The sequence below is a fragment of the Pseudophryne corroboree genome, chromosome 10 (assembly GCF_028390025.1).
Source record: "Pseudophryne corroboree isolate aPseCor3 chromosome 10, aPseCor3.hap2, whole genome shotgun sequence".
Taxonomy (NCBI): domain Eukaryota; kingdom Metazoa; phylum Chordata; class Amphibia; order Anura; family Myobatrachidae; genus Pseudophryne; species Pseudophryne corroboree.
In genome coordinates, this window is record NC_086453.1 from 32,657,276 (window position 1) to 32,685,275 (window position 28,000).

Sequence of the window (28,000 nt, forward strand, 5' to 3'; positions counted from 1 at the left end):
GTCTGAAGCTACTCTGAAACTGCTAAGTAGTTTGTAATCGCAATATTGCGAATACATCGTTCGCAATTTTAAGAAGCTAAGATTCACTCCCAGTAGGCGGCGGCTTAGCGTGTGTAACTCTGCTAAAATCGCCTTGCGAGCGAACAACTCGGAATGAGGGCCATAAAGCGTTCATTAATTAAAGCTTGGTTAATGAATAGTATTCATTCTAGCTGTGAAATGACGTGGAATAATGTTAGTGACAGCGTGCAATAGTTTCTGAGTGTCACAAAATTGCAAAAATGTTATTTTAATATACATAGGAATGGGATTCTGGCTGTCGTGATACCGACATGGTCAGAATTCCGACGGATCCCGAATGTAGCACAGGGGTTGGGGTTAGGCATAGGGTGAGTGCAGGGCTGGATTAACAATGGGGAGGATGGAGCTTGGCCCCCCCATTGAAAATAGACCACAGGATCCCTTGCAGTGCAGCCAAGAAAAACAATTCTGTCAACACCAACAGCTCAGCTCACTCAGTTCTCAGCTGCCTGAGGTAGCATCGCCCATTCATCCCCACCCCGAACCTGCCAGCCAAAGACAAGTCCACCCCACGTCCTTCCGTCCTATCTGATATTCTACTTCCCCGAATCTGCCTGATGCTCTTCCCCTAGATCCGCCGAAGCACCTCCCCCATAGCACCTGAAGCTCTGCCCTCGCGGACAGTCTGAAGTTATTGCTTATGATTCCTGCAACAGCAATCAGATGCAGGGTGAAAGAGGGGAGGGGACTGGGGGAGGAGGTTGCGGTCTGTGAGGAGAGGGTAGGCGGGTCTGTGGATTGAAGAGAAAAGTGGGCGTGTGACACCTGGCGAGATGCAGCACTCACCTGGCCTGGGGGTGTTCCCCTCCCCCTATTTCAGTAAGTGTTTGTGTTAGTAAGTTTATCTGTGTTGTGTGTGTGTCAGTAAATAGTATCTGTCAGTAAGTGCGTGTATCAGGAAGGGGTATCAGTCAGTAAGTGATGTCTGTGTCAGTAAATGGTATCTGTGTCAGTACCGTATATACTCGAGTATAAATCGACCCGACTATAAGCCGAGGCACCTAATTTTACCACAAAAACCTGGGAAAATTTATTGACTCGAGTATAAGCCTAGGGTGGGAAATGCAGCTCTAGCCGTACACAGCCCTCAGTGCTAGATATGCCCTCATACTGCCAGATATGCCCCACAGTGCCAGATATGCCCTCACAGTGCCAGATATGCCCTCATAGTGTCAGATATGCCCTCATACTGCCAGATATGCCCCACAGTGCCAGATATGCCCTCATACTGCCAGATATGCCCCCACAGTGCCAGATATGCCCTCATAGTGCCAGATATGCCCTCATAGTGCCAGATATGCCCAACAGTGCCAGATATGCCCTCATAGTGCCAGATATGCCCTCATAGTGTCAGATGTGCCAGATATGCCCTCATAGTGTCAGATATGCCCTCATACTGCCAGATATGCCCCCACAGTGCCAGATATGCCCTCATAGTGCCAGATATGCCCTCATAGTGCCAGATATGCCCTCACAGTGCCAGATATGCCCTCATAGTGCCAGATATGCCCTCATACTGCCAGATATGCCCCACAGTGCCAGATATGCCCTCATACTGCCAGATATGCCCCACAGTGCCAGATATGCCCTCATACTGCCAGATATGCCCCCACAGTGCTAGATGTGCCAGATATGCCCCACAGTGCCAGATATGCCCCACAGTGCCAGATGTGCCAGATATGCCCCACAGTGCCAGATGTGCCAGATATGCCCCACAGTGCCAGTTACTTACCCTCCGTCGCTCCCGCGCTGTCTTCTGAAGGAGGGACACGGAGGGCACAGCGCGCGGCTCTCCTGTGTCCCTCCTGCATCTCCTGCTGCAGCGGCGTGTGTGTGCTAAAGGAAGTGCCGGTTCGTGAGCCAATCAGAGCTCACGAACGGGCACTTCCTTTAACACACACACGCCGGAGACGCAGGAGGGACACAGGAGAGCCGCGCGCTGTGCCCTCCGTGTGCCTCCTAAATACTGACTCGAGTATAAGCTGAAGGGGCTTTTTCAGCACAAAAAAAAGTGCTGAAAAAGTCGGCTTATACTCGAGTATATACGGTAAGTAGTGTCTGTGTCATGTGTGTGTGTTTTTGCGTAAGGGGTATCTGTGTCAGGAAAGAGTGTCTGAAAGTAAGTATGTATGTGCCAATAGGTGTTGTTTGTGTCAGGAAGTGTTTGTGTCAGTAAGTGGACCTGATTCAGAGGTGTACGCAGTGGAACCATTTATTACACCATCGTCGCACAGCGCATGTGCCGTGATGGTTTCGTGTCAGTGGTCGCAGGGAGGGTTTATCTGCAAAGTGATTGACAGTCAATGCTGCTTCTTTGTACCCAACCGCTGGGATTTACAAAGCTGTCAGTGGGCGTCTCAATACAAATCCAGGGGACAGCGACATTTGCCTATTTTTTAGCAGAGCCGCTGCGTACTAGGTTACAGCTGCGGCGGCGGCATTAGCTGACATTTCTGAATCAGGACCATAGATGGAGTAATTGATCAATACTTTGACTTTATCATATGAACTTTAAAAGGAGACTAGCTGAAATAAGGAGCAAAAGCCAATTATAGTGGAGCCCAGCCGTTCCGTCCGTGCAGGTGATGTGCGAATTCATGGTGACCTCTCCAAAGGTTTTATCTATTAGTCGAATGTTGCACATGTCTTGTGTGGCGCAGCCGCGCATACCCTCTGACACTTGACCGGATGATCCCACTGGTGAAGCAAAGAAATACAACATAAATAACTCATTAAGTGCACAGTTTCCAAATGAATTACTCTCTCACACATGAATGTAAAGAGAATGGAGGATTTGGTTGTGTTGGGATGGGGGATTGTGTGGGGGGGATACAGTTGAGCTGAGGGGGGAGGGGTGCGTGATACAGAGGTGTAGCTAGGCGCCAAGGTGCCCGGAGCAAGGGTATGTTTTGGCACCCCCCTCCCCTGTACTGAATTGGAGGCCTAGCCAACATGTGGTGGTATGTTACATCTGAAAAGAAACTATATAAAAAAATCCTAAACTGGTGACAGTGTCGGTTCCAGACCTTGTGGATCTCCGGATGAAAATTTCCTTTGGATGCCCCCCATGTTTACAATAGGGTCATTGTGTGCCGAAGGCTTGCAACAACAATATAGGGGCATGACGGTGTATTGGTTAGCATTACTGCCTCACAGCACTGAGGTCAGGAGTTTGATTCCCACCATGGCCCTAACTGTGTGGAGTTTGTATATTCTCCCTGTACTTGCATGGGTATCCTCCGTGTGCTCTAGTTTCCTCCCACAATCCAGAAATATACTTGTAGGTTAATTGGCTCCCAAAAAAATTAACCTGTGTGTGTGTGTGTGTGTAGTAGTAGTAGTAGTAGTAGTAGTAAGAAATATAGATTGTAAGCTCCCCTGGGGCAGGGACTAATGTCAATGGCGTACTATTCCCTGTAAATATGTGTGCGCTATATAAATAATAATAAATAAATAATGGCTTCATTGGGAAGGTGCATGGCCACAGATTAGTACCAATTCACATTGCACCGCACAGCAGAGTCCGTTTTTCACATTACACCACACAGTAGAGCCCCTTATACACATTATGCCACACAGTAGAGCCCCTTATACACGTTTTGCCACACAGTAGAGCCCCTTATACACGTTATGCGACACAGTAGAGCCTCTTATACACGTTATGCCACACAGTAGAGACCCTTATACACATTATGGAACACAGTCGAGCCCCTTATACATGTTATGCAACATAGTAGAGCCTCTTATACACATTACACTATGGTTAAGCACCTTATTCACATTACACCGCACAGCAGAGTCCGTTTTTCACATTACACCACACAGTAGAGCCCCTTATACACATTATGCCACACAGTAGAGCCACTTATACACATTATGTCTCACAGTAGAGCCCCTTATACATGTTTTGCCACACAGTAGAGCCCCTTATACATGTTACACTATGGTTCAGCCACTTATTCACATTACACCGTGGTAAAGCTGCTATGAAAGTAGCTGTTTTTAACTATTTAATTGTTTAATTCAAATACATTTTAAACACTATATATGCCCGACTGACCTGACCTGACAACCCCCCAAATTCCTTAATGAAAATAAAGCCCCAAATGTGAATCTCCACATACCTGCTAATGCCCCCACTCTCTGAATTAAAATAATAGCACCCGCTTCCTGCCTTACTTGGTCCGAGAACAGTCCCTTCTCCCTGGCCAGCGCCATCTACCGAGTGGTATCTGGGAAGCTGATGCTGGCCACTACAGAGCAAAGACTCTGGCACAGTGTCAGAGTGGGTGTGGGTCATTGGGTCGACAGTCATTAGGTTAACCACTATTGGTCGACAGTGACTAGGTCGAGAGTCATTAGGTTAACCACTATTGGTCGACAGTGACTAGGTCGACACCTGAAATAGGTCAACACAGTCATTAGGTTGACATGGAAAAGGTCAACATGGAAAAAGGTCGACATGAGGTGTTTTGGTTTTTTTTTGGGTGTCATTTTCTTTGTAAAGTGACTGGGAACTCCAATTAGTGCACCGCATCCCCTCGCATGGCTCACTTTGCTCACCATGCTTCGGGCAAGGTGCCTCACTCCACTACCGCTGCGCGTGGTACAAGTTACCGTTCCCAATCGTAGTCCGCGTGGATCGTAACGTATGAAAAAGTAAAAAAAAAGAAAAGAAAAATGTGCGAATGGAATCGTCGTAGATGCCATCGCTGGGTAACAACCACTGTGTACTCGTATGACGCGCCTGCGCATAGCGGTGCATACGCATGCGCAGATTAGCCCCGTTCTGCCATGAAAATCCGTAGCGAGCGATCAACTTGGAATGACCCCCATGGTTTTGTCCAACTGCTAATTAATTTGCTGCTACAATCAGGTCTGAATTACCCCCAAAGTGTTAAAATTACTTTTTTTTGGTACGCATTAAAATTATTTCAGATAAATGGTGAAATATAAAAAAAATAGTGTGGCCGAAAAACGGAATGTGATAATAAAACTATGTGAACCTTTTATACTTAAGCCGGGTAGACACTGGCTGCGGCAGGTACCAGGTGGGGTGTCGGCACCGCCAATTGCATACATACTTGCTGATGCCGGCATGAAGGGTGGAGGGAGCGAGGGTGGGGGCAGCGAGGGTGGGGGGAGCGAGGTCCTCCTTTGCCTGGACTGTTGAGACGAGGAAGGGGGTCGATTACGATGATGAGTGTACACACTAGACGTTATAGTAATAGATATCACTAAGAATGGCCCTTCTGAGTGATACTGTATCTTTAACTTTCTCGTCTAGTGTGTATGGGGCTTTATAAGATGCCTGTACAGTCTGTGCTTTAGGGGGACATTTACTAAGCAGTGATAAGAGCAGAGATGTGAGCCAGTGGAGAAGTTGCCCATGGCAACCAATCAGCACTGAAGTAACAGCTATAATTTGCATACTATAAAATGATACAGAGCTGCTGATTGGTTGATGGGGCCACTTCTCAACTGGCTCACTTCTCCGCTCTTATCACTGCTTAGTAAATGTCCCCCTTATTCTGAGACATCTGTATTATCCTACACATCAGCCTTCTCAGGTTGCAACAAATTATCCTTTGTTATGACACTGTGTTTCTGCTGAATCTTTATCCTTTGAGTACGATATCTTATTGTAATAATACACAGCAGGATTGTGTCATTTCTTTATAAATAATGGACGATACACAGTAGACGAGAAAATAAAGGATATCGTTCTGAGCGAGATATTACCGTACTTTGGTCCTCATTCCGAGTTGTTCGCTCATTGCCGATTTTCGCTATGCTGCGATTTGTTGCTAAATGCGCATGCGCATGGTACGCAGGGCGCATGCGCTTAGTTATTTAACTAAAAACTTAGCAGTTTTGCTGTTGTTCGTGCGGCGCTTTTCAGTCGCACTGCTGATCGGTGAATGATTGACAGGAAAGGGGCGTTTCTGGGTGGTAACTGAGCGTTTTCCGGGAGTGTGCTAAAAAACGCAGGCGTGTCAGGTAAAAACGCGGGATTGTCTGGAGAAACGGGGGAGTGGCTGGCCGAACGCAGGGCGTGTGTGTGACGTCAAACCAGGAATAAACGGACTGAGGTGATCGGAGTCTAGGAGTAGGTCTGGAGCTACTCAGAAACTGCAGGGAAATATTTAGTAGCAGTTCTGCTAATCTTTCGGTCGCACTTCTGCTAAGCTAAGATACACTCCCAGAGGGCGGCGGCCTAGCGTGTGCAATGCTGCTAAAAACAGCTAGCGAGCGAACAACTCGGAATGAGGGCCTATATCAGGAAGCGGGTTCTTCCTCCCTGGCCACCGCCATCTTCCCAGTGATATTTGGGGAGATGACGGTGGCCACTACAGAGCAAAGAACCTGGAACAGTGTCAGAGTCTTTGCTTTCTATGCTAATCCGGCCCAGTGTGCAGAGCTCCGGCATGTGCCGGCTGTCAGTGTCTCCTGCTGTTGCCTCTGCCTGCCCTGTTACCTACCTAGTCTCAGAGTCCAAGTCTGTGTGTGCCCCTCTGCTTCTCCTCCTCCTGCTCTGCAGCTGACCCACAGGAAAGGGGATAGGGGATGGGGGGGGGGGGGGGGGTGTCAGGTGGCAGCACTCCCTCTAACTTCTCCGGTGCCCATAGCTTGCGCTCCACCGGAGCCGTCCTTGCTACACCCCTGTCATGATGTAGTGCCGCAATCTCCAGCATTTGCCGCATGGGCAGGGCCATGATGATTGGATGCACAGCAAAATATGTCATCACTTGCCCATCCCAATCACTTCTCTGGAGAAGTTAGTGATATACGGGAGGTCTGTCCATAACTCTGGTGTGTAAGCGGTGGTATCACCAAGGGCGCAGCACAGTCTGCACCCCATGGCCTCTGCATTTGGTCAGGAATGGCACAGTGCAGCATGTATCACTGTTGCAGAGATGTACTAAATTAGTTGGGAACCCCTGTGCACTGTGCAGCCTCCATCCGGTTCCCCTCCTCTCTGCATGGCTACCATCAGCTCTGACCACTACAAGACTGCAGCACTGGGCTAGAGTCTACTATGCATGTGCAGGTCTCCAGAAAAATGGCTTCTGCACCATTTTCCCAGTGATTTCCCTACTGTGTATGGGGGAAATTCAGATCTGATCGTTAGGCAGCGAAATTTGCAGCCCTGCGTTCAGATAGTCACCGCCTACAGAGGGAGTGTATATTCATTGTGCCAGTGTGCGAACGCATGTGTTGCAGAGCTGCACAAACTGATTTTGTGCAGTCTCTGCGCAGCCCAGGACTTACTCAGCCGCTGCGATCACATTTTTCCTGCATTTTTCCAGACACTCCCTGAAAATGGTCAGTTATCACCCACAAACGCCCTCTTCCTGTCAATCTCCTTGCAAACACCCATGTGAATGGATCCTACGCAAAAACCCATCGCTGAACGGCAATCCACTTTGCAGCCGTCCATCACGCCTGCGTATTGCGGTGCATATGCATGCACAGTTCAGATCTGATCTGAATTACCCCCTATGTACCAAGTGCTATTTGTGCCCGGTGATATTTCAGAGCTGATGCTGCCTGCGCCGGACTACGGGGAGTTAAGTATTGAAGAACATGGGTGTGCGGTGTGGGCCCCTCTGTACCCAGGGGCCATGTGAAACACACGGCTTGGACTCATTATAGATTAGCTATTGCTTTAAACCCTCTGAACAGGAACCCCGTACCAGTGCCGTACTTAGGGGGTCATTCCGAGTTGATCACTCGCTAGCTATTTTTTGCAGCGCTGCGATCAGATAGTTGCCGCCTATAGGTGAGTGTATTTTAGTTTTGCAAGTGTGCGATCGCATGTGCAGCTGAGTGGTACAAAAAAGTTTTGTACAGTTTCTGAGTAGCTCAGAACTTACTCAGCCGCTGCGATCACTTCAGCCTGTTCGTGTCTGGAATTGACGTCAGACACCCGCCCTGCAAACGCTTGGACACCCCTGCATTTTTCCAAACACTCCCAGAAAACGGTCAGTTGACACCCATACACGCCCTCTTCCAGTGAATCTCTTTGCAATCAGCTGTGCGAACGGATTCTTCGTTTAAATCCATCACTCAGCAACGATTCGCTTTGCACCCATACGACGAGCCTGCACATTGTGGCGCATACGCATGCGCAGTTGTGACCTGATCACACCGCTGCGAAAAATCCTAGCGTGCGATCGGGTCGGAATGACCCCCATAAATTAAATGAAATGCCGCTATTTCCCTTCAACAAATAAAAAAATGAAGTGTGCTTAAAGCAATGCTCATCCAACTTGTCTAACCTGCGATAGATAAGTGATTAGTGCAATACAATTGGTTGCTATGGGTTACCACAAGTTTCTTGATTCAATTTTCACAATTGTCCAGCAACAAATTTACAACACAGCTGATAACAGAGAATAGTAATTTTTGACCCTGACAGAATGCAATTGGAAATCAGTTTAAAAATAAGATTTTACTTACCGATAAATCTATTTCTCGTAGTCCGTAGTGGATGCTGGGACTCCGTAAGGACCATGGGGAATAGCGGCTCCGCAGGAGACAGGGCACAAGAATAAAAGCTTTAGGATCAGGTGGTGTGCACTGGCTCCTCCCCCTATGACCCTCCTCCAAGCCTCAGTTAGGATACTGTGCCCGGACGAGCGTACATAATCAGGAAGGATATTGAATCCCGGGTAAGACTCATACCAGCCACACCAATCACACCGTACAACTTGTGATCTGAACCCAGTTAACAGTATGATAACAACGAAGGAGCCTCTGAAAAAATGGCTCACAACAACAATAACCCGATTTAGTTAACAATAACTATGTACAAGTATTGCAGACAATCCGCACTTGGGATGGGCGCCCAGCATCCACTACGGACTACGAGAAATAGATTTATCGGTAAGTAAAATCTTATTTTCTCTGACGTCCTAGTGGATGCTGGGACTCCGTAAGGACCATGGGGATTATACCAAAGCTCCCAAACGGGCGGGAGAGTGCGGATGACTCTGCAGCACCGAATGAGAGAACTCCAGGTCCTCCTCAGCCAGGGTATCAAATTTGTAGAATTTAGCAAACGTGTTTGCCCCTGACCAAGTAGCTGCTCGGCAAAGCTGTAAAGCCGAGACCCCTCGGGCAGCCGCCCAAGATGAGCCCACTTTCCTTGTGGAATGGGCTTTTACAGATTTTGGCTGTGGCAGGCCTGCCACAGAATGTGCAAGCTGAATTGTACTACAAATCCAACGAGCAATAGTCTGCTTAGAAGCAGGAGCACCCAGCTTGTTGGGTGCATACAGGATAAACAGCGAGTCAGACTTTCTGACTCCAGCCGTCCTGGAAACATATATTTTCAGGGCCCTGACAACGTCAAGTAACTTGGAGTCCTCCAAGTCCCTAGTAGCCGCAGGCACCACAATAGGTTGGTTCATGTGAAAAGCAGAAACCACCTTAGGGAGAAATTGAGGACGAGTCCTCAATTCTGCCCTGTCAGAATGAAAAATTAAGTAAGGGCTTTTATATGATAAAGCCGCCAATTCTGACACATGCCTGGCTGAAGCCAGGGCTAACAGCATCGTCACCTTCCATGTGAGATATTTTAAGTCCACAGTGGTGAGTGGTTCAAACCAATGTGACTTAAGGAACCTCAAAACAACATTGAGATCCCAAGGTGCCACTGGAGGCACAAAAGGAGGTTGTATATGCAGTACCCCTTTTACAAATGTCTGAACTTCAGGTACTGAAGCCAGTTCTTTCTGGAAGAAAATCGACAGGGCCGAAATTTGAACCTTAATGGACCCTAATTTTAGGCCCATAGACAGTCCTGTTTGCAGGAAATGGAGGAAACAACCCAGTTGAAATTCCTCTGTAGGGGCCTTCTTGGCCTCACACCACGCAACATATTTTCGCCAAATGCGGTGATAATGTTTTGCGGTTACATCCTTCCTGGCTTTGACCAGGGTAGGGATGACTTCATCTGGAATGCCTTTTTCCTTCAGGATCCGGCGTTCAACCGCCATGCCGTCAAACGCAGCCGCGGTAAGTCTTGGAACAGACAAGGCCCCTGCTGGAGCAGGTCCTTTCTTAGAGGTAGAGGCCACGGGTCTTCCGTGAGCATCTCTTGAAGTTCCGGGTACCAAGTCCTTCTTGGCCAATCCGGAACCACGAGTATCGTTCTTACTCCTCTCCTTCTTATGATTCTCAGTACCTTTGGTATGAGAGGCAGAGGAGGGAACACATACACTGACTGGTACACCCACGGTGTCACCAGAGCGTCCACCGCTATTGCCTGAGGGTCCCTTGACCTGGCGCAATATCTGTCTAGTTTTTTGTTTAGACGTGACGCCATCATGTCCACCTTTGGTTTTTCCCAACGGTTTACAATAGAGATGAGCGGGTTCGGTTTCTCTGAATCCGAACCCGCCAGAACTTCATGGTTTTTTTCACGGGTCCGAGCGACTCGGATCTTCCCGCCTTGCTCGGTTAACCCGAGCGCGCCCGAACGTCATCATGACGCTGTCGGATTCTCGCGAGGCTCGGATTCTATCGCGAGACTCGGATTCTATATAAGGAGCCGCGCGTCGCCGCCATTTTCACACGTGCATTGAGATTGATAGGGAGAGGACGTGGCTGGCGTCCTCTCCATTTAGATTATAAGAGACTGAGAGAGATTTACTGGAGCTGACTAGGAGGAGTACTGTTACTGTAGAAGTGTAGAGACTGAGTGGAGAGAGTTTACTAGTGAGGACAGTGCAGTTTACTTTATAATCCGTTCTCTGCCTGAAAAAAGCGATACACAGCACACAGTGACTCAGTCACATACCATATCTGTGTGCACTGCTCAGGCTCAGGCCAGTGTGCTGCATCATCTATTATCTATATATAATATTATATATATCTGTCTGACTGCTCAGCTCACACAGCTTATAATTGTGGGGGAGACTGGGGAGCACTACTGCAGTGCCAGTTATAGGTTATAGCAGGAGCCAGGAGTACATAATATATTATATAGTGAGTGACCACCAGACACACAGTGCAGTTTATTTAATATATCCGTTCTCTGCCTGAAAAAAGCGATACACACAGTGACTCAGTCAGTCACATACCATATCTGTGTGCACTGCTCAGGCTCAGGCCAGTGTGCTGCATCATCTATTATCTATATATAATATTATATATATCTGTCTGACTGCTCAGCTCACACAGCTTATAATTGTGGGGGAGACTGGGGAGCACTACTGCAGTGCCAGTTATAGGTTATAGCAGGAGCCAGGAGTACATAATATATTATATAGTGAGTGACCACCAGACACACAGTGCAGTTTATTTAATATATCCGTTCTCTGCCTGAAAAAAGCGATACACACAGTGACTCAGTCAGTCACATACCATATCTGTGTGTACTGCTCAGGCTCAGGCCAGTGTGCTGCATCATCTATTATCTATATATAATATTATATATATCTGTCTGACTGCTCAGCTCACACAGCTTATAATTGTGGGGGAGACTGGGGAGCACTACTGCAGTGCCAGTTATAGGTTATAGCAGGAGCCAGGAGTACATAATATATTATATAGTGAGTGACCACCAGACACACAGTGCAGTTTATTTAATATATCCGTTCTCTGCCTGAAAAAAGCGATACACACAGTGACTCAGTCAGTCACATACCATATCTGTGTGCACTGCTCAGGCTCAGGCCAGTGTGCTGCATCATCTATATATATTATATATCTGTCTGACTGCTCAGCTCACACAGCTTATAATTGTGGGGGAGACTGGGGAGCACTACTGCAGTGCCAGTTATAGGTTATAGCAGGAGCCAGGAGTACATATTATATTAAAATTAAACAGTGCACACTTTTGCTGCAGGAGTGCCACTGCCAGTGTGACTGACCAGTGACCTGACCACACTGACCACCAGTATAGTTAGTAGTATACTTATATTGTGATTGCCTGAAAAAGTTAAACACTCGTCGTGTGACTTCACTTGTGTGTTTTTTTTTTTTTTATTCTATAAAAATAAAACTCATTCTGCTGACAGACAGTGTCCAGCAGGTCCGTCATTATATAATATATAATATATACCTGTCCGGCTGCAGTAGTGATATATATATATTTTTTATATCATTTATCATCCAGTCGCAGCAGACACAGTACGGTAGTTCACGGCTGTGGCTACCTCTGTGTCTCTGCACTCGGCAGGCAGTCCGTCCATAATTGTAATACCACCTAACCGTGGATTTTTTTCATTCTTCTTTATACATACATAGTTACATAGACATCTTCTCTTTATCAACCAGTCTATATTAGCTGCAGACACAGTACAGTACGGTAGTTCACGGCAGTGGCTACCTCTGTGTCTGCACTCGGCAGGCAGTCCGTCCATAATTGTATACCACCTAACCGTGGTTTTTTTTCATTCTTCTTTATACATACATAGTTACATAGACATCTTCTCTTTATCAACCAGTCTATATTAGCTGCAGACACAGTACAGTACGGTAGTTCACGGCTGTGGCTACCTCTGTGTCTGCACTCGGCAGGCAGTCCGTCCATAATTGTATACCACCTAACCGTGGTTTTTTTTCATTCTTCTTTATACATACATAGTTACATAGACATCTTCTCTTTATCAACCAGTCTATATTAGCTGCAGACACAGTACAGTACGGTAGTTCACGGCTGTGGCTACCTCTGTGTCTGCACTCGGCAGGCAGTCCGTCCATAATTGTATACCACCTAACCGTGGATTTTTTTCAGTCTTCTTTATACATACATAGTTACATAGACATCTTCTCTTTATCAACCAGTCTATATTAGCTGCAGACACAGTACAGTACGGTAGTTCACGGCTGTGGCTACCTCTGTGTCTGCACTCGGCAGGCAGTCCGTCCATAATTGTATACCACCTAACCGTGGATTTTTTTCAGTCTTCTTTATACATACATAGTTACATAGACATCTTCTCTTTATCAACCAGTCTATATTAGCTGCAGACACAGTACAGTACGGTAGTTCACGGCTGTGGCTACCTCTGTGTCTGCAGTCGGCAGGCAGTCCATAATTGTATACTAGTATCCATCTCCATTGTTTACCTGAGGTGCCTTTTAGTTGTGCCTATTAAAATATGGAGAACAAAAATGTTGAGGTTCCAAAATTAGGGAAAGATCAAGATCCACTTCCACCTCGTGCTGAAGCTGCTGCCACTAGTCATGGCCGAGACGATGAAATGCCAGCAACGTCGTCTGCCAAGGCCGATGCCCAATGTCATAGTACAGAGCATGTCAAATCCAAAACACCAAATATCAGAAAAAAAAGGACTCCAAAACCTAAAATAAAATTGTCGGAGGAGAAGCGTAAACTTGCCAATATGCCATTTACCACACGGAGTGGCAAGGAACGGCTGAGGCCCTGGCCTATGTTCATGGCTAGTGGTTCAGCTTCACATGAGGATGGAAGCACTCAGCCTCTCGCTAGAAAAATGAAAAGACTCAAGCTGGCAAAAGCAGCACAGCAAAGAACTGTGCGTTCTTCGAAATCCCAAATCCACAAGGAGAGTCCAATTGTGTCGGTTGCGATGCCTGACCTTCCCAACACTGGACGTGAAGAGCATGCGCCTTCCACCATTTGCACGCCCCCTGCAAGTGCTGGAAGGAGCACCCGCAGTCCAGTTCCTGATAGTCAGATTGAAGATGTCAGTGTTGAAGTACACCAGGATGAGGAGGATATGGGTGTTGCTGGCGCTGGGGAGGAAATTGACCAGGAGGATTCTGATGGTGAGGTGGTTTGTTTAAGTCAGGCACCCGGGGAGACACCTGTTGTCCGTGGGAGGAATATGGCCGTTGACATGCCAGGTGAAAATACCAAAAAAATCAGCTCTTCGGTGTGGAGGTATTTCACCAGAAATGCGGACAACAGGTGTCAAGCCGTGTGTTCCCTTTGTCAAGCTGTAATAAGTAGGGGTAAGGACGTTAACCACCTCGGAACATCCTCCCTTATACGTCACCTGCAGCGCATTCATAATAAGTCAGTGACAAGTTCAAAAACTTTGGGTGACAGCGGAAGCAGTCCACTGACCAGTAAATCCCTTCCTCTTGTAACCAAGCTCACGCAAACCACCCCACCAACTCCCTCAGTGTCAATTTCCTCCTTCCCCAGGAATGCCAATAGTCCTGCAGGCCATGTCACTGGCAATTCTGACGAGTCCTCTCCTGCCTGGGATTCCTCCGATGCATCCTTGCGTGTAACGCCTACTGCTGCTGGCGCTGCTGTTGTTGCCGCTGGGAGTCGATGGTCATCCCAGAGGGGAAGTCGTAAGCCCACTTGTACTACTTCCAGTAAGCAATTGACTGTTCAACAGTCCTTTGCGAGGAAGATGAAATATCACAGCAGTCATCCTACTGCAAAGCGGATAACTGAGGCCTTGACAACTATGTTGGTGTTAGACGTGCGTCCGGTATCCGCCGTTAGTTCACAGGGAACTAGACAATTTATTGAGGCAGTGTGCCCCCGTTACCAAATACCATCTAGGTTCCACTTCTCTAGGCAGGCGATACCGAGAATGTACACGGACGTCAGAAAAAGACTCACCAGTGTCCTAAAAAATGCAGTTGTACCCAATGTCCACTTAACCACGGACATGTGGACAAGTGGAGCAGGGCAGGGTCAGGACTATATGACTGTGACAGCCCACTGGGTAGATGTATGGACTCCCGCCGCAAGAACAGCAGCGGCGGCACCAGTAGCAGCATCTCGCAAACGCCAACTCTTTCCTAGGCAGGCTACGCTTTGTATCACCGCTTTCCAGAATACGCACACAGCTGAAAACCTCTTACGGCAACTGAGGAAGATCATCGCGGAATGGCTTACCCCAATTGGACTCTCCTGTGGATTTGTGGCATCGGACAACGCCAGCAATATTGTGTGTGCATTAAATATGGGCAAATTCCAGCACGTCCCATGTTTTGCACATACCTTGAATTTGGTGGTGCAGAATTTTTTAAAAAACGACAGGGGCGTGCAAGAGATGCTGTCGGTGGCCAGAAGAATTGCGGGACACTTTCGGCGTACAGGCACCACGTACAGAAGACTGGAGCACCACCAAAAACTACTGAACCTGCCCTGCCATCATCTGAAGCAAGAAGTGGTAACGAGGTGGAATTCAACCCTCTATATGCTTCAGAGGTTGGAGGAGCAGCAAAAGGCCATTCAAGCCTATACAATTGAGCACGATATAGGAGGTGGAATGCACCTGTCTCAAGTGCAGTGGAGAATGATTTCAACGTTGTGCAAGGTTCTGATGCCCTTTGAACTTGCCACACGTGAAGTCAGTTCAGACACTGCCAGCCTGAGTCAGGTCATTCCCCTCATCAGGCTTTTGCAGAAGAAGCTGGAGGCATTGAAGAAGGAGCTAAAAGGGAGCGATTCCGCTAGGCATGTGGGACTTGTGGATGCAGCCCTTAATTCGCTTAACAAGGATTCACGGGTGGTCAATCTGTTGAAATCAGAGCACTACATTTTGGCCACCGTGCTCGATCCTAGATTTAAAGCCTACCTTGGATCTCTCTTTCCGGTAGACACAAGTCTGCTGGGGTTGAAAGACCTGCTGGTGACAAAATTGTCAAGTCAAGCGGAACGCGACCTGTCAACATCTCCTCCTTCACATTCTCCCGCAACTGGGGGTGCGAGGAAAAGGCTCAGAATTCCGAGCCCACCCGCTGGCGGTGATGCAGGGCAGTCTGGAGCGACTGCTGATGCTGACATCTGGTCCGGACTGAAGGACCTGACAACGATTACGGACATGTCGTCTACTGTCACTGCATATGATTCTCTCAACATTGATAGAATGGTGGAGGATTATATGAGTGACCGCATCCAAGTAGGCACGTCACACAGTCCGTACTTATACTGGCAGGAAAAAGAGGCAATTTGGAGGCCCTTGCACAAACTGGCTTTATTCTACCTAAGTTGCCCTCCCACAAGTGTGTACTCCGAAAGAGTGTTTAGTGCCGCCGCTCACCTTGTCAGCAATCGGCGTACGAGGTTACATCCAGAAAATGTGGAGAAGATGATGTTCATTAAAATGAATTATAATCAATTCCTCCGCGGAGACATTGACCAGCAGCAATTGCCTCCACAAAGTACACAGGGAGCTGAGATGGTGGATTCCAGTGGGGACGAATTGATAATCTGTGAGGAGGGGGATGTACACGGTGATATATCGGAGGGTGAAGATGAGGTGGACATCTTGCCTCTGTAGAGCCAGTTTGTGCAAGGAGAGATTAATTGCTTCTTTTTTGGGGGGGGTCCAAACCAACCCGTCATATCAGTCACAGTCGTGTGGCAGACCCTGTCACTGAAATGATGGGTTGGTTAAAGTGTGCATGTCCTGTTTTGTTTATGCAACATAAGGGTGGGTGGGAGGGCCCAAGGACAATTCCATCTTGCACCTCTTTTTTCTTTTCTTTTTCTTTGCATCATGTGCTGATTGGGGAGGGTTTTTTGGAAGGGACATCCTGCGTGACACTGCAGTGCCACTCCTAGATGGGCCCGGTGTTTGTGTCGGCCACTAGGGTCGCTAATCTTACTCACACAGTCAGCTACCTCATTGCGCCTCTTTTTTTCTTTGCGTCATGTGCTGTTTGGGGAGGGTTTTTTGGAAGGGACATCCTGCGTGACACTGCAGTGCCACTCCTAGATGGGCCCGGTGTTTGTGTCGGCCACTAGGGTCGCTAATCTTACTCACACAGCTACCTCATTGCGCCTCTTTTTTTCTTTGCGTCATGTGCTGTTTGGGGAGGGTTTTTTGGAAGGGCCATCCTGCGTGACACTGCAGTGCCACTCCTAGATGGGCCCGGTGTTTGTGTCGGCCACTAGGGTCGCTAATCTTACTCACACAGCTACCTCATTGCGCCTCTTTTTTTCTTTGCGTCATGTGCTGTTTGGGGAGGGTTTTTTGGAAGGGACATCCTGCGTGACACTGCAGTGCCACTCCTAGATGGGCCCGGTGTTTGTGTCGGCCACTAGGGTCGCTTATCTTACTCACACAGCGACCTCGGTGCAAATTTTAGGACTAAAAATAATATTGTGAGGTGTGAGGTATTCAGAATAGACTGAAAATGAGTGTAAATTATGGTTTTTGAGGTTAATAATACTTTGGGATCAAAATGACCCCCAAATTCTATGATTTAAGCTGTTTTTTAGTGTTTTTGGAAAAAAACACCCGAATCCAAAACACACCCGAATCCGACAAAAAAAATTCGGTGAGGTTTTGCCAAAACGCGTTCGAACCCAAAACACGGCCGCGGAACCGAACCCAAAACCAAAACACAAAACCCGAAAAATTTCAGGCGCTCATCTCTAGTTTTCAATCAGGTGGAAGACTTCTGGGTGAAGTCCCCACTCTCCCGGGTGAAGGTCGTGTCTGCTGAGGAAGTCTGCTTCCCAGTTGTCCACTCCCGGAATGAACACTGCTGACAGAGCTATCACATGATTTTCCGCCCAGCGAAGAATCCTTGCAGCTTCTGCCATTGCCCTCCTGCTTCTCGTGCCGCCCTGTCTGTTTACGTGGGCGACTGACGTGATGTTGTCCGATTGGATCAATACCGCCTGACCCTGAAGCAGGGGTTTCGCTTGACTTAGGGCATTGTAAATGGCCCTTAGTTCCAGAATGTTTATATGAAGAGATGTTTCCATGCTTGACCACAAGCCCTGGAAAAAAATTTTTTTTCCCCCCTGTGTGACTGCCCCCCAGCCTCTCAGGCTGGCGTCCGTGGTCACCCGGGCCCAATCCTGAATGCCAAATCTGCGGCCCTCTAGTAGATGAGCACTCTGCAGCCACCACAGAAGAGACACCCTTGTCCTTGTCGACAGGGTTATCCGCTGATGCATCTGAAGATGCGATCCGGACCATTTGTCCAGTAGATCCCACTGAAACGTTCTTGCATGGAATCTTCCGAATGGAATTGCTTCGTAAGAAGCCACCATTTTTCCCTGGACCCTCGTGCACTGATGCACTGACACCTGGCCTGGTTTTAGGAGGTTCCTGACTAGCTCGGATAACTCCCTGGCCTTCTCCTCCGGGAGAAACACCTTTTTCTGGACTGTGTCCAGAATCATTCCTAGGAACAGTAGACGTGTCGTTGGAATCAGCTGCGATTTTGGAATATTTAGGATCCACCCGTGCTGACGTAACACTACCTGAGATAGTGCTACTCCGACTTCTAACTGTTCCCTGGACCTTGCCCTTATCAGGAGATCGTCCAAGTAAGGGATAATTAAGACGCCTTTTCTTCGAAGAAGAATCATCATTTCGGCCATTACCTTGGTAAAGACCCAAGGTGCCGTGGACAACCCAAACGGCAGCGTCTGAAACTGATAATGACAGTTTTGTACTACAAACCTGAGGTACCCTTGGTGAGACGGGTAGATTGGGACGTGGAGATAAGCATCCTTGATGTCCAGAGACACCATATAGTCCCCTTCTTCCAGGTTTGCTATCACCGCTCTGAGTGATTCCATCTTGAATTTGAACCTCTTTATGTAAGTGTTCAGGGATTTCAGATTTAAAATTGGTCTCACCGAGCCGTCCGGCTTCGGTACCACAAACAGCGTGGAATAATACCCCTTTCCCTGTTGTAGGAGGGGCAGTGGCGTAACTAGAAATTTTTCTCCCCCAAGCCAAAAAATCCTTCGGCGCCCCCCCCCCCCCCCTCATACACCCCGTAATTGGCACTAGCAAAGGTAGAAAAATGCACGCGCCACAGGCGCGCGCTGGCAGAAAGGGTGTGTGGCTTTGTCGAAATGGGCGTGGAGGGCGTGGCATTGCAGGAAAAGACTACCTTATACCCCAGTTTTGTAACCTGCACGCCCAGACGTTGGCCACCACAGGAAAGAAAAATAATCCTGATTCATGCCCCTTACATTATTTGTCATTTTTCCTCCTTATAGTAATGCCCAGTATACATTATGCCACATACTGCAATGGTCCTTAGACATTATTCCACACACAATCAGTGATCGCGCTGAGCCAAAAAAAAAGTGGGTCCCAGGGACCCTTCACTTTTAAAAATTGGGGTCCTACCGGTCGTTTTCTGGGTCCCATCGGAATGAAGGTTCTTATTAATTTTAATCTTGTTTGGACACTACAAAAGTGTTGCAAGATGGGGGGGATGGGGTGACAATGCTGCTGGGCTCTGTAGCATGCAGGACACCCTGCACCAGAGCTGTAACTAGATATTTTGGTGCCCTTAGGCAGAAAGTGAATTGGTATTAGACCACTTAGACCAGAAAGAACAGGTAGTGCGCGCCGTAGGCGCGCCGCAAAATTTCAGGGGCGTGGCTTCATAGGGAAGGGGCGTGACCACATAATAGTGTCAATTCACATTACACCACACAGTAGTGGTGCTTATACACATTGCACCAGGTAGAACCTCCTATGCACACTGATCCAGGTAGATCACGTCATACACTTTGCACCAGGTACAGCACGTCATACACTTTGCACCAGGTACAGCACGTCATACACTTTGCACCAGGTACAGCACGTCATACACTTTGCACCAGGTACAGCACGTCATACACTTTGCACCAGGTAGAGCACGTTATCATACACATTGCCGCTAGGTAGAGCACGTTATCATACACAGTGCGCCAGGTAGAACACGTTATACACACTGCGCCAGGTAGAGCACGTTATCATACACATTGCGCCAGGTAGAGCATGTTATCATACACATTGCCGCTAGGTAGAGCAAGTTATCATACACATTGCATCAGGTAGAGCATGTTATCATACACATTGCCGCTAGGTAGAGCAAGTTATCATACACATTGCCGCTAGGTAGAGCAAGTTATCATACACATTGCGTCAGGTAGAACACGTTATTATACACAATGCGCCTGGTAGAGCACGTTATTATACACAATGCGCCTGGTAGAGCACGTTATTATACACAATGCGCCTGGTAGAGCACGTTATCAGCCACATTGCGCCAGGTAGAACACGTTATTATACACAATGCGCCTGGTAGAGCACATTATCATACACATTGCGCCAGGTAGAACACGTTATTATACACAATGCGCCTGGTAGAGCACGTTATAATACACATTGCACTAGGTAGAACACGTTATTATACACAATGCGCCTGGTAGAGCACGTTATTATACACATTGCACTAGGTAGAGCACGTTATCATACACATTGCGCCAGGTAGAACACATTATCATACACATTGCGCCAGGTAGAACACGTTATCATACATATTGCGCCAGGTAGAACACGTTATTATACACATTGCACCAGGTAGAGCACGTTATCATACACATTGCGCCAGGTAGAACACGTTATCATACACATTGCGCCAGGTAGAACACGTTATCATACACATTGCGCCAGGTAGAACACGTTATCATACACATTGCGCCAGGTAGAGCACGTTATCATACACATTGCGCCAGGTAGAACACGTTATTATACACATTGCGCCAGGTAGAACACGTTATTATACACAATGCGCCTGGTAGAGCACGTTATTATACACAATGCGCCTGGTAGAGCACTGAGGCACATTGCAGTAACCATTCACTTATCACCTCCAGTTGCACGAAGGGGCCGTTTGACACAAGTGGTACCGCCCCCAGCAGCAACTCACTGACACTCACTATTTTTTCTGACAGCACAGTGCAGTGAGTGCACTGGCACAAGTAGCCAGCCTGCGCCTGTAGTAGCCGCAGCCTGGAGGAGCTCTATGTGAAATCGCAAGCAGAGGCTGTTCTCTGGCAAGAAGGAGCTCGTCCAATCGCTTCCCCTGACGGGCTGGCCACTGCTAAATATACCGATAATCAGTTCCAACTAGGTCAAAGTAGTGGAGCCCCAGGTGCAATGGGAAAGTCAGTGTCACTGCACAGTTGTACTGATTACTGGTATATTTAGCAGTGGCCAGCCCGTCAGGGGAAGCGATCGGAGGAGCTCCTTCTTGCCAGCCTCTGCTTGCGATTTTACAGATAGCTCCTTCATGCTGCGGCGCCGGCTGGCTACTTGTGCCAGTGCACTCACTGCACTGTGCTGTCAGAAAAATGGTGTCAGTGAGGCCCTGACACTCTGAGCGGCCTCACATTGCACACACGGAGCTTGCAGCCCCCGGACATCCCGCATCTGCACCAGCTACTCCAGGTGAAGTGGGGCGATGCAGCACTGTCTACTGCTTACCAACAGCGGGAGCTGCGCAGCCCGGCCGGCTCCTGCTGGAAGGTAGTTGTCGGGTCTCGGTGGGGCGTTGAGCGGGTCCCGGGTAGGGGGGTGGCGGCGGGCAGATCCGGAGCTGTACTCCCAGTCACAGAGGAGGGTGCTGGCGGCAGAGCGGCAGTGGAGCCGGATGAGCGGGGCCAGTCTGTCAGCCCTGCAGCACAGATTCATGTGCTGGCGGGGAGCAGGATTCAAAGCGGGAGATGCTGCAGGCTGTGATTGGATGGAGACTACAGGAGGTGATTGGCCGAGGAAACAGCCAGTCACCTCCTGCATTCCGCTGACAGGCTTAACACATGCAAACACATATTCAGATGAGCGCGTCCTGTGGGACCCGCTCATCTTCTAAATGTGAGTCCCGGGCGGCTGTTTCTGGGTAAAATACGCGCCATAGCGCGTTTTTGCGATCACTGACAATAATGCACATGACACAATATGCACACACCGTAATGCCCCCTACACATTATGCCACACACCGTAATGCCCCCGACACATTATGCCACACACCGTAATGCCCCCGACACATTATGCCACACACCGTAATGCCTGTGACACATTATGACAGGAATCGCAATGCCCGTTATACATTATGCTACACACTGCAATGCCCCTGATACATTATAGCACATGCAATGTCTGTGACACAGTATGACACACAACACAATGATCCTGAGACATTATACCACATACCACAATGCCCGTGACATAGTCTACAACACACCGTAATGCCAGATACATTATGACACACACTGCAATGTCCGTGATACATTATGCCACACACCGTAATGCCCATTACACATTAAGTTCTACAGTAAGGCTTCCAATTACTTTTAAATTACCTGCTCGTTGCCAGGGGTTTCATGCTCTTGGTTCCATGCACGGTGCCAGGATGTCATGCTCGTTGCCAGGGGTTTCATGCACTGGGTGTCATGCTCGTTGCTAGGGGGTAGTGCTTGTTGCTAGGGCCGTGCTCCCAGTGCCACATATGCTCCCAGTGCCAGATATTCCCCCACAGTGCCAGGTATATGCACCCAGTGCCAGATATTCCCCCACAGTGCCAGATATATGCACCCAGTGCCAGATATTCCCCCACAGTGCCTGCTTCCCCCCCCAGTGCCAGGTATATGCCCCCAGTGCCGGGTATATGCCCCCCCAGTGCCAGGTATATTCCCCCAGTGCCAGGTATATGCCCCCCCAGTGCCAGGTATATGCCCCCAGTGCCAGATATTCTCCCACAGTGCCAGATATTCCCCCCAGGTGCCAGGTATATGCCCCCCCAGTGCCAGGTATATTCCCCCAGTGCCAGGTATATGCCCCCCCAGTGCCAGGTATATGCCCCCAGTGCCAGATATTCTCCCACAGTGCCAGATATTCCCCCCAGGTGCCAGGTATATGCCCCCAGTGCCAGGTACATGCCCCCCCAGTGCCAGTTATATGCCCCCAGTGCCAGGTATATGCCCCCAGTGCCAGATATTCCCCCCCAGTGCCTGCTTCCCCCCCAGTGCCAGGTATATGCCCCCAGTGCCGGGTATATGCCCCCCCAGTGCCAGGTATATGCCCCCAGTGCCGGGTATATGCCCCCCCAGTGCCGGTTATATGCCCCCAGTGCCAGGTACATGCCCCCAGTGCCAGATATTCCCCCCCAGTGCCTGCTTCCCCCCCAGTGCCAGGTATATGCCTCCAGTGCCGGGTATATGCCCCCCCCAGTGCCAGGTATATGCCCCCAGTGCCAGGTACATGCCCCCAGTGATGGGTATATGCCCCCCCCAGTGCCAGGTATATGCCCCCAGTGCCAGGTACATGCCCTCAGTGCCGGGTATATGTCCCCAGTGCCAGATCTGCCCCCCCAGTGCCAGGTATATGTCCCCAGTGCCGGGTATATGCCCCAGTGCCTGCTCCCCCCCGGCCCCCCCCATGTGTTGGAGGGACACGAGCGCATCGCGCGTCTCTCCTGTGTCCCTCCTGGCTCTCCCCCGGCTGGTCTAATAACGGAAGTGCCGTTCGTGAGCCAATCAGAGCTCACGAACGGCACATGCTTTCTTAGACCAGCCGGGGGAGAGCCAGGAGGGACACAGGAGAGACGCGCGATGCGCTCGTGTCCCTCCAACACATAGGGGGGGGGGGCCGGGGGAGCAGGCACCGCAGGGAGGGAGAGCCGGAGAGGAGATCGCAGATTGACATGCGGACGCTCGTCCGCATGTCAATCTGTTCTAAATCAGTGGCGCCCCCGCAGCCCCTCGCCCTCAAGCCACCGCGAGGACTGCGGGGGCAGTAGTTACGCCACTGAGGAGGGGTACCTTGATTATCACCTGCTGGGAATACAGCTTGTGAATGGCTTCCAAAACTGCCTCCCTGTCGGAGGGAGACTTTGGTAGAGCAGACTTCAGGAACCGGCGAGGGGGAAACGCCTCGAATTCCAGTTTGTACCCCTGCGATACCACCTGTAGAATCCAGGGGTCCACTTGCGAGTGAGCCCACTGCGCGTTGAAATTCTTGAGACGGGCCCCCACCATGTCTGAGTCTGCTTGTAAAGCCCCAGCGTCATGCTGAAGACTTGGCAGAAGCAGGGGAGGGCTTCTGCTCCTGGGAAGCGGCTGCATGGTGCAGTCTTTTTCCCCTTCCTCTGCCCCGGGGCAGGAAGGAATGGCCTTTAACTCGCTTGTACTTATGGGAACGAAAGGACTGAGTTTGAAAAGACGGTGTCTTTTTCTGCTGATGTGAAGTGACCTGGGGTAAAAAGGTGGATTTTCCAGCCGTTGCCGTGGCCACCAGGTCCGATAGACCAGCCCCAAATAACTCCTCCCCTTTATACGGCAATACTTCCATATGTCGTTTGGAATCCGCATCGCCTGACCACTGTCGCGTCCATAACGCTCTTCTGGCAGAAATGGACATAGCACTTACTCTTGATGCCAGGGTGCAAATATCCCTCTGTGCATCACGCATATATAGTAATGCATCCTTCAAATGCTCTATAGTTAACAGTATATTGTCCCTATCCAGGGTATCAATATTTTCAGTCAGGGAATCCGACCACGCGACGCCAGCACTGCACATCCAGGCTGAAGCGATTGCTGGTCGCAGTATAACACCAGTATGTGTGTATATACTTTTAAGAATATTTTCCAGCCTTCTATCTGCTGGTTCTTTGAGGGTGGCCGTATCAGGAGACGGTAACGCTACTTGTTTAGATAAACGTGTGAGCGCCTTATCTACCCTAGGGGGTGTTTCCCAACGTGTCCTAACCTCTAACGGGAAAGGATATAGTGCCAATAATTTTTTAGAAATTAGCAGTTTTTTGTCGGGGGAAACCCATGCTTTATCACACACCTCATTTAACTCATCTGACTCAGGGAAAACTATTGGTAGTTTTTTCACACCCCACATAATACCCTTCTTTGTGGTACTTGTAGTGTCAGAAATGTTCAATGCTTCCTTCATTGCCGTGATCATGTAACGTGTGGCCCTACTGGACATTACGTTTGTCTCCTCACCGTCGACACTAGACTCAGTATCTGTGTCTGGGTCTGTGTCGACCCACTGAGGTAACGGGCGTTTTAGGGCCCCTGACGGTGTCTGAGACGCCTGGACAGGCACTAATTGATTTGCCGGCTGTCTCATGTCATCAACCGTTCTTTGCAAAGTGCTGACATTATCACTTAATTCTTTAAATACGATCATCCAGTCAGGTGTCGACTCCCTAGGAGGTGACATCACTAACCCAGGCAATTGCTCCGCCTCCACATCATTTTCCTCCTCATACATGTCGACACACACGTACCGACACACAGCACACACACCGGGAATGCTCTGATAGAGGACAGGACCCCACAAGCCCTTTGGAGAGACAGAGGGAGAGTCTGCCAGCACACACCAAGCGCTATATATATATACAGGGATAACCTTATATAAGTGTTATTCCCTTATAGCTGCTGTTTATATAGTTTTTAGCTGCCAATAGTGCCCCCCCTTCTCTTTTTTACCCTGATTCAGTAGCAAGTCTGCAGGGGAGAGTCAGGGAGCCGTCCTTCCAGCGGAGCTGTGAGGGAAAATGGCGCTTGTGTGCTGAGGAGATAGGCTCCGCCCCTTCACGACGTCCTTATCTCCCGCTTTTTCTGTAAAAAATGGCAGGGGTTAAAATACATCCATATAGCCCAAGAGCTATATGTGATGTATTCTTTAGCCAACCTAAGGTATTATCTGTTATATTGCGTCTCAGGGCGCTCCCCCCCAGCGCCCTGCACCCTCAGTGACCGGAGTGTGAAGTGTGCTGAGAGCAATGGCGCACAGCTGCGGTGCTGTGCGCTACCTTAGTCTGAAGACAGGATCGTCTTCTGCCGCCGATTTCACCGGACCTCTTCGCTCTTCTAGCTCTGTAAGGGGGCCGGCGGCGCGGCTCCGGGACCCATCCAGGCTGAACCTGTGATCGTCCCTCTGGAGCTAATGTCCAGTAGCCTAAGAAACCCGATACACTCTGCACGCAGGTGAGTCCGTTTCTTCTCCCCTTAGTCCCACGATGCAGTGAGCCTGTTGCCAGCAGGACTCACTGAAAATAAAAAACCTAAAATATACTTTTATTCTAAGCAGCTCAGGAGAGCCACCTAGCCTGCACCCTTCTCGTTCGGGCACAAAAATCTAACTGAGGCTTGGAGGAGGGTCATAGGGGGAGGAGCCAGTGCACACCACCTGATCCTAAAGCTTTTATTCTTGTGCCCTGTCTCCTGCGGAGCCGCTATTCCCCATGGTCCTTACGGAGTCCCAGCATCCACTAGGACGTCAGAGAAAAAAAAAAAAAACATTTCGTGTCTGCTGTTACATGAAAGCACAATAAAACTTGGTCCACACGAGCAATTTTGGAATAGATATGTGTATAAAATGTCATACTGCAGATTACCGTGAAGGAAATTATATGTTACCCATAGCAACCAGACATTTGCTTTTATCTTCTAAGTAATTCTAGAAGACATCAGGTTATTACATTTTTGTGCAAAGTCGACTGTGGTTAAGGTGGACAAGGACAAAAGGTCGGAACGACAATGGTCGGCACACAAATGGTCAGCAATTTCTGTCGACAATTGTCATGTCCATCTTTTGAACCTGTCGATATTTTGTACCTGTTAATCTTAAATACTGTCGACCTGACAATCTTTTGTACCTGTTGAACTATGCATGTCGACCATATGGCGTCAAAATATTGACTGTCAGCCAAAACATTGTCAGTCTATCATCAGGATACCATTTCCAGTCAGTAAGAAACACGGTTGTCACACAGAAGTCTCCCAAATTCTCAGAAAACATTGCAATGCCTTGAGCAACATTAGAGTTCACACAAGCTTGTGTGACAACAGCATTGAGCTTCTCTAGATATCTTCCAGTAGATAAGGAGACACAAATAAGCAGACACCAGAGCAGGGCCAGATTAAGCCTTGGGGGTGCCCGGGGCACTTAAGGGGGGGGGGGGGGGGGGGCTAGTAAAAGGTGAGGGGTGTATATTGGATTGTGCATACTTCCCAACATGTCCCAATCCAGTAGGAACAAAATGCTCTCTACCTGGACTTCCCACTTAATGTATGATTGGCGTCACCTGTGTTGAACAATCTAATTGATAAGAAAAGTATTTCAACACAGGTGACTACAATCATAAATTAAGAGGAAGTCCAGGTAGAGAGCATTTTGCCCCTCCTGGAATGGATCATGTTGGAAGGTATAGATTGTGTATATTACATTTAAACCAATTGTGTATATTACTTTCAAACTAATAGTTTGATATTGCCTGGGTACTGTTTATAGCTCCACCTAATTGAAAGACAACTATTTTATAAACTTTTCTTGTAGTGTAATTAAGACAACTTAACCTTAAATTACATATATAATTTTTTTTTTATCTTGTCATATCCAAGAATGGCAACAGCCTCTGTACTACTTACAGACTGGGACAGGACTCAGGAGGACTCTCTGTGTGAGTCTGTATCTCTAGACCCAAATGGTTTAGTTCCATAACAGTTTACACAGGACTTAGACAACCAAGCAGGGAGGAGCAGAAGCTGGGATCACTGTGTCACTTACAGCTCTCTCCACCCTCCTATCTCTCATCTGGTCGGAAAGCTCTGTTGGTAGCTCATGAAACCTGATACTCATGTGTCTCTGCCTGCACTGCATACTGTCCTGCTCGCATTCTGGCTGCTGGTTCTGCTGCTGCTTAAGGGGGAAAGCTAGTGATGTCAGTGTGCTCTGGCCGAGGGGGTGGGGGGTGGGGCTGACAAAAGGGGTCCGGGGTACAGTATGCCCTGCAACTCCCCCTCAATTTGGCAATGCACCAGAGAGATTATTTAACAGACATTACCTTTTACAGATGACACCTGAGAGATGCACTTTTTCTCTTCTCCAAGGCAATCCATGAACTCATCAGTTTGACAGGGTTTGTCTGACAGATCATAGCATGTCTTGCATCTGACACCATTTTTATTATAGTATTCCGGTGGTGCTAAAAAATATCAAATAGAAAGGAAACAGAAGTAAATCTATCTGTTTATGATAGTTACAGTAAAAGCACTCATTGTTTTGGAGAGGGACTTACATAATGTCATTATTATCATATTAGATAAAGGAGTTTTTAGTGTAAGTGTAGTCTGATCGTTTTACCTGTGCTGATGGTCCTTATAGCTTAAATAAAACCCATTACT

General features: G+C 48.6%; 1 protein-coding gene across 1 annotated transcript in view; it reads right to left on the bottom strand.

Moving 5' to 3' along the window:
- Positions 1-2,557: 2,557 nt before the first annotated feature.
- LOC134965889 (phospholipase A2 inhibitor gamma subunit B-like) overlaps positions 2,558-28,000 on the bottom strand; it is a 60,092-nt gene continuing 34,649 nt past the window's right edge. Inside the window, exons 6-7 of the mRNA XM_063942282.1 lie at positions 27,661-27,801; positions 2,558-2,778 (exon numbers count right to left, since the gene is read on the bottom strand). Coding sequence (XP_063798352.1) covers positions 2,582-2,778; positions 27,661-27,801 — 338 coding nt within the window. The 3' untranslated portion in view covers positions 2,558-2,581. The remainder of the gene's footprint in view (positions 2,779-27,660; positions 27,802-28,000) is intronic.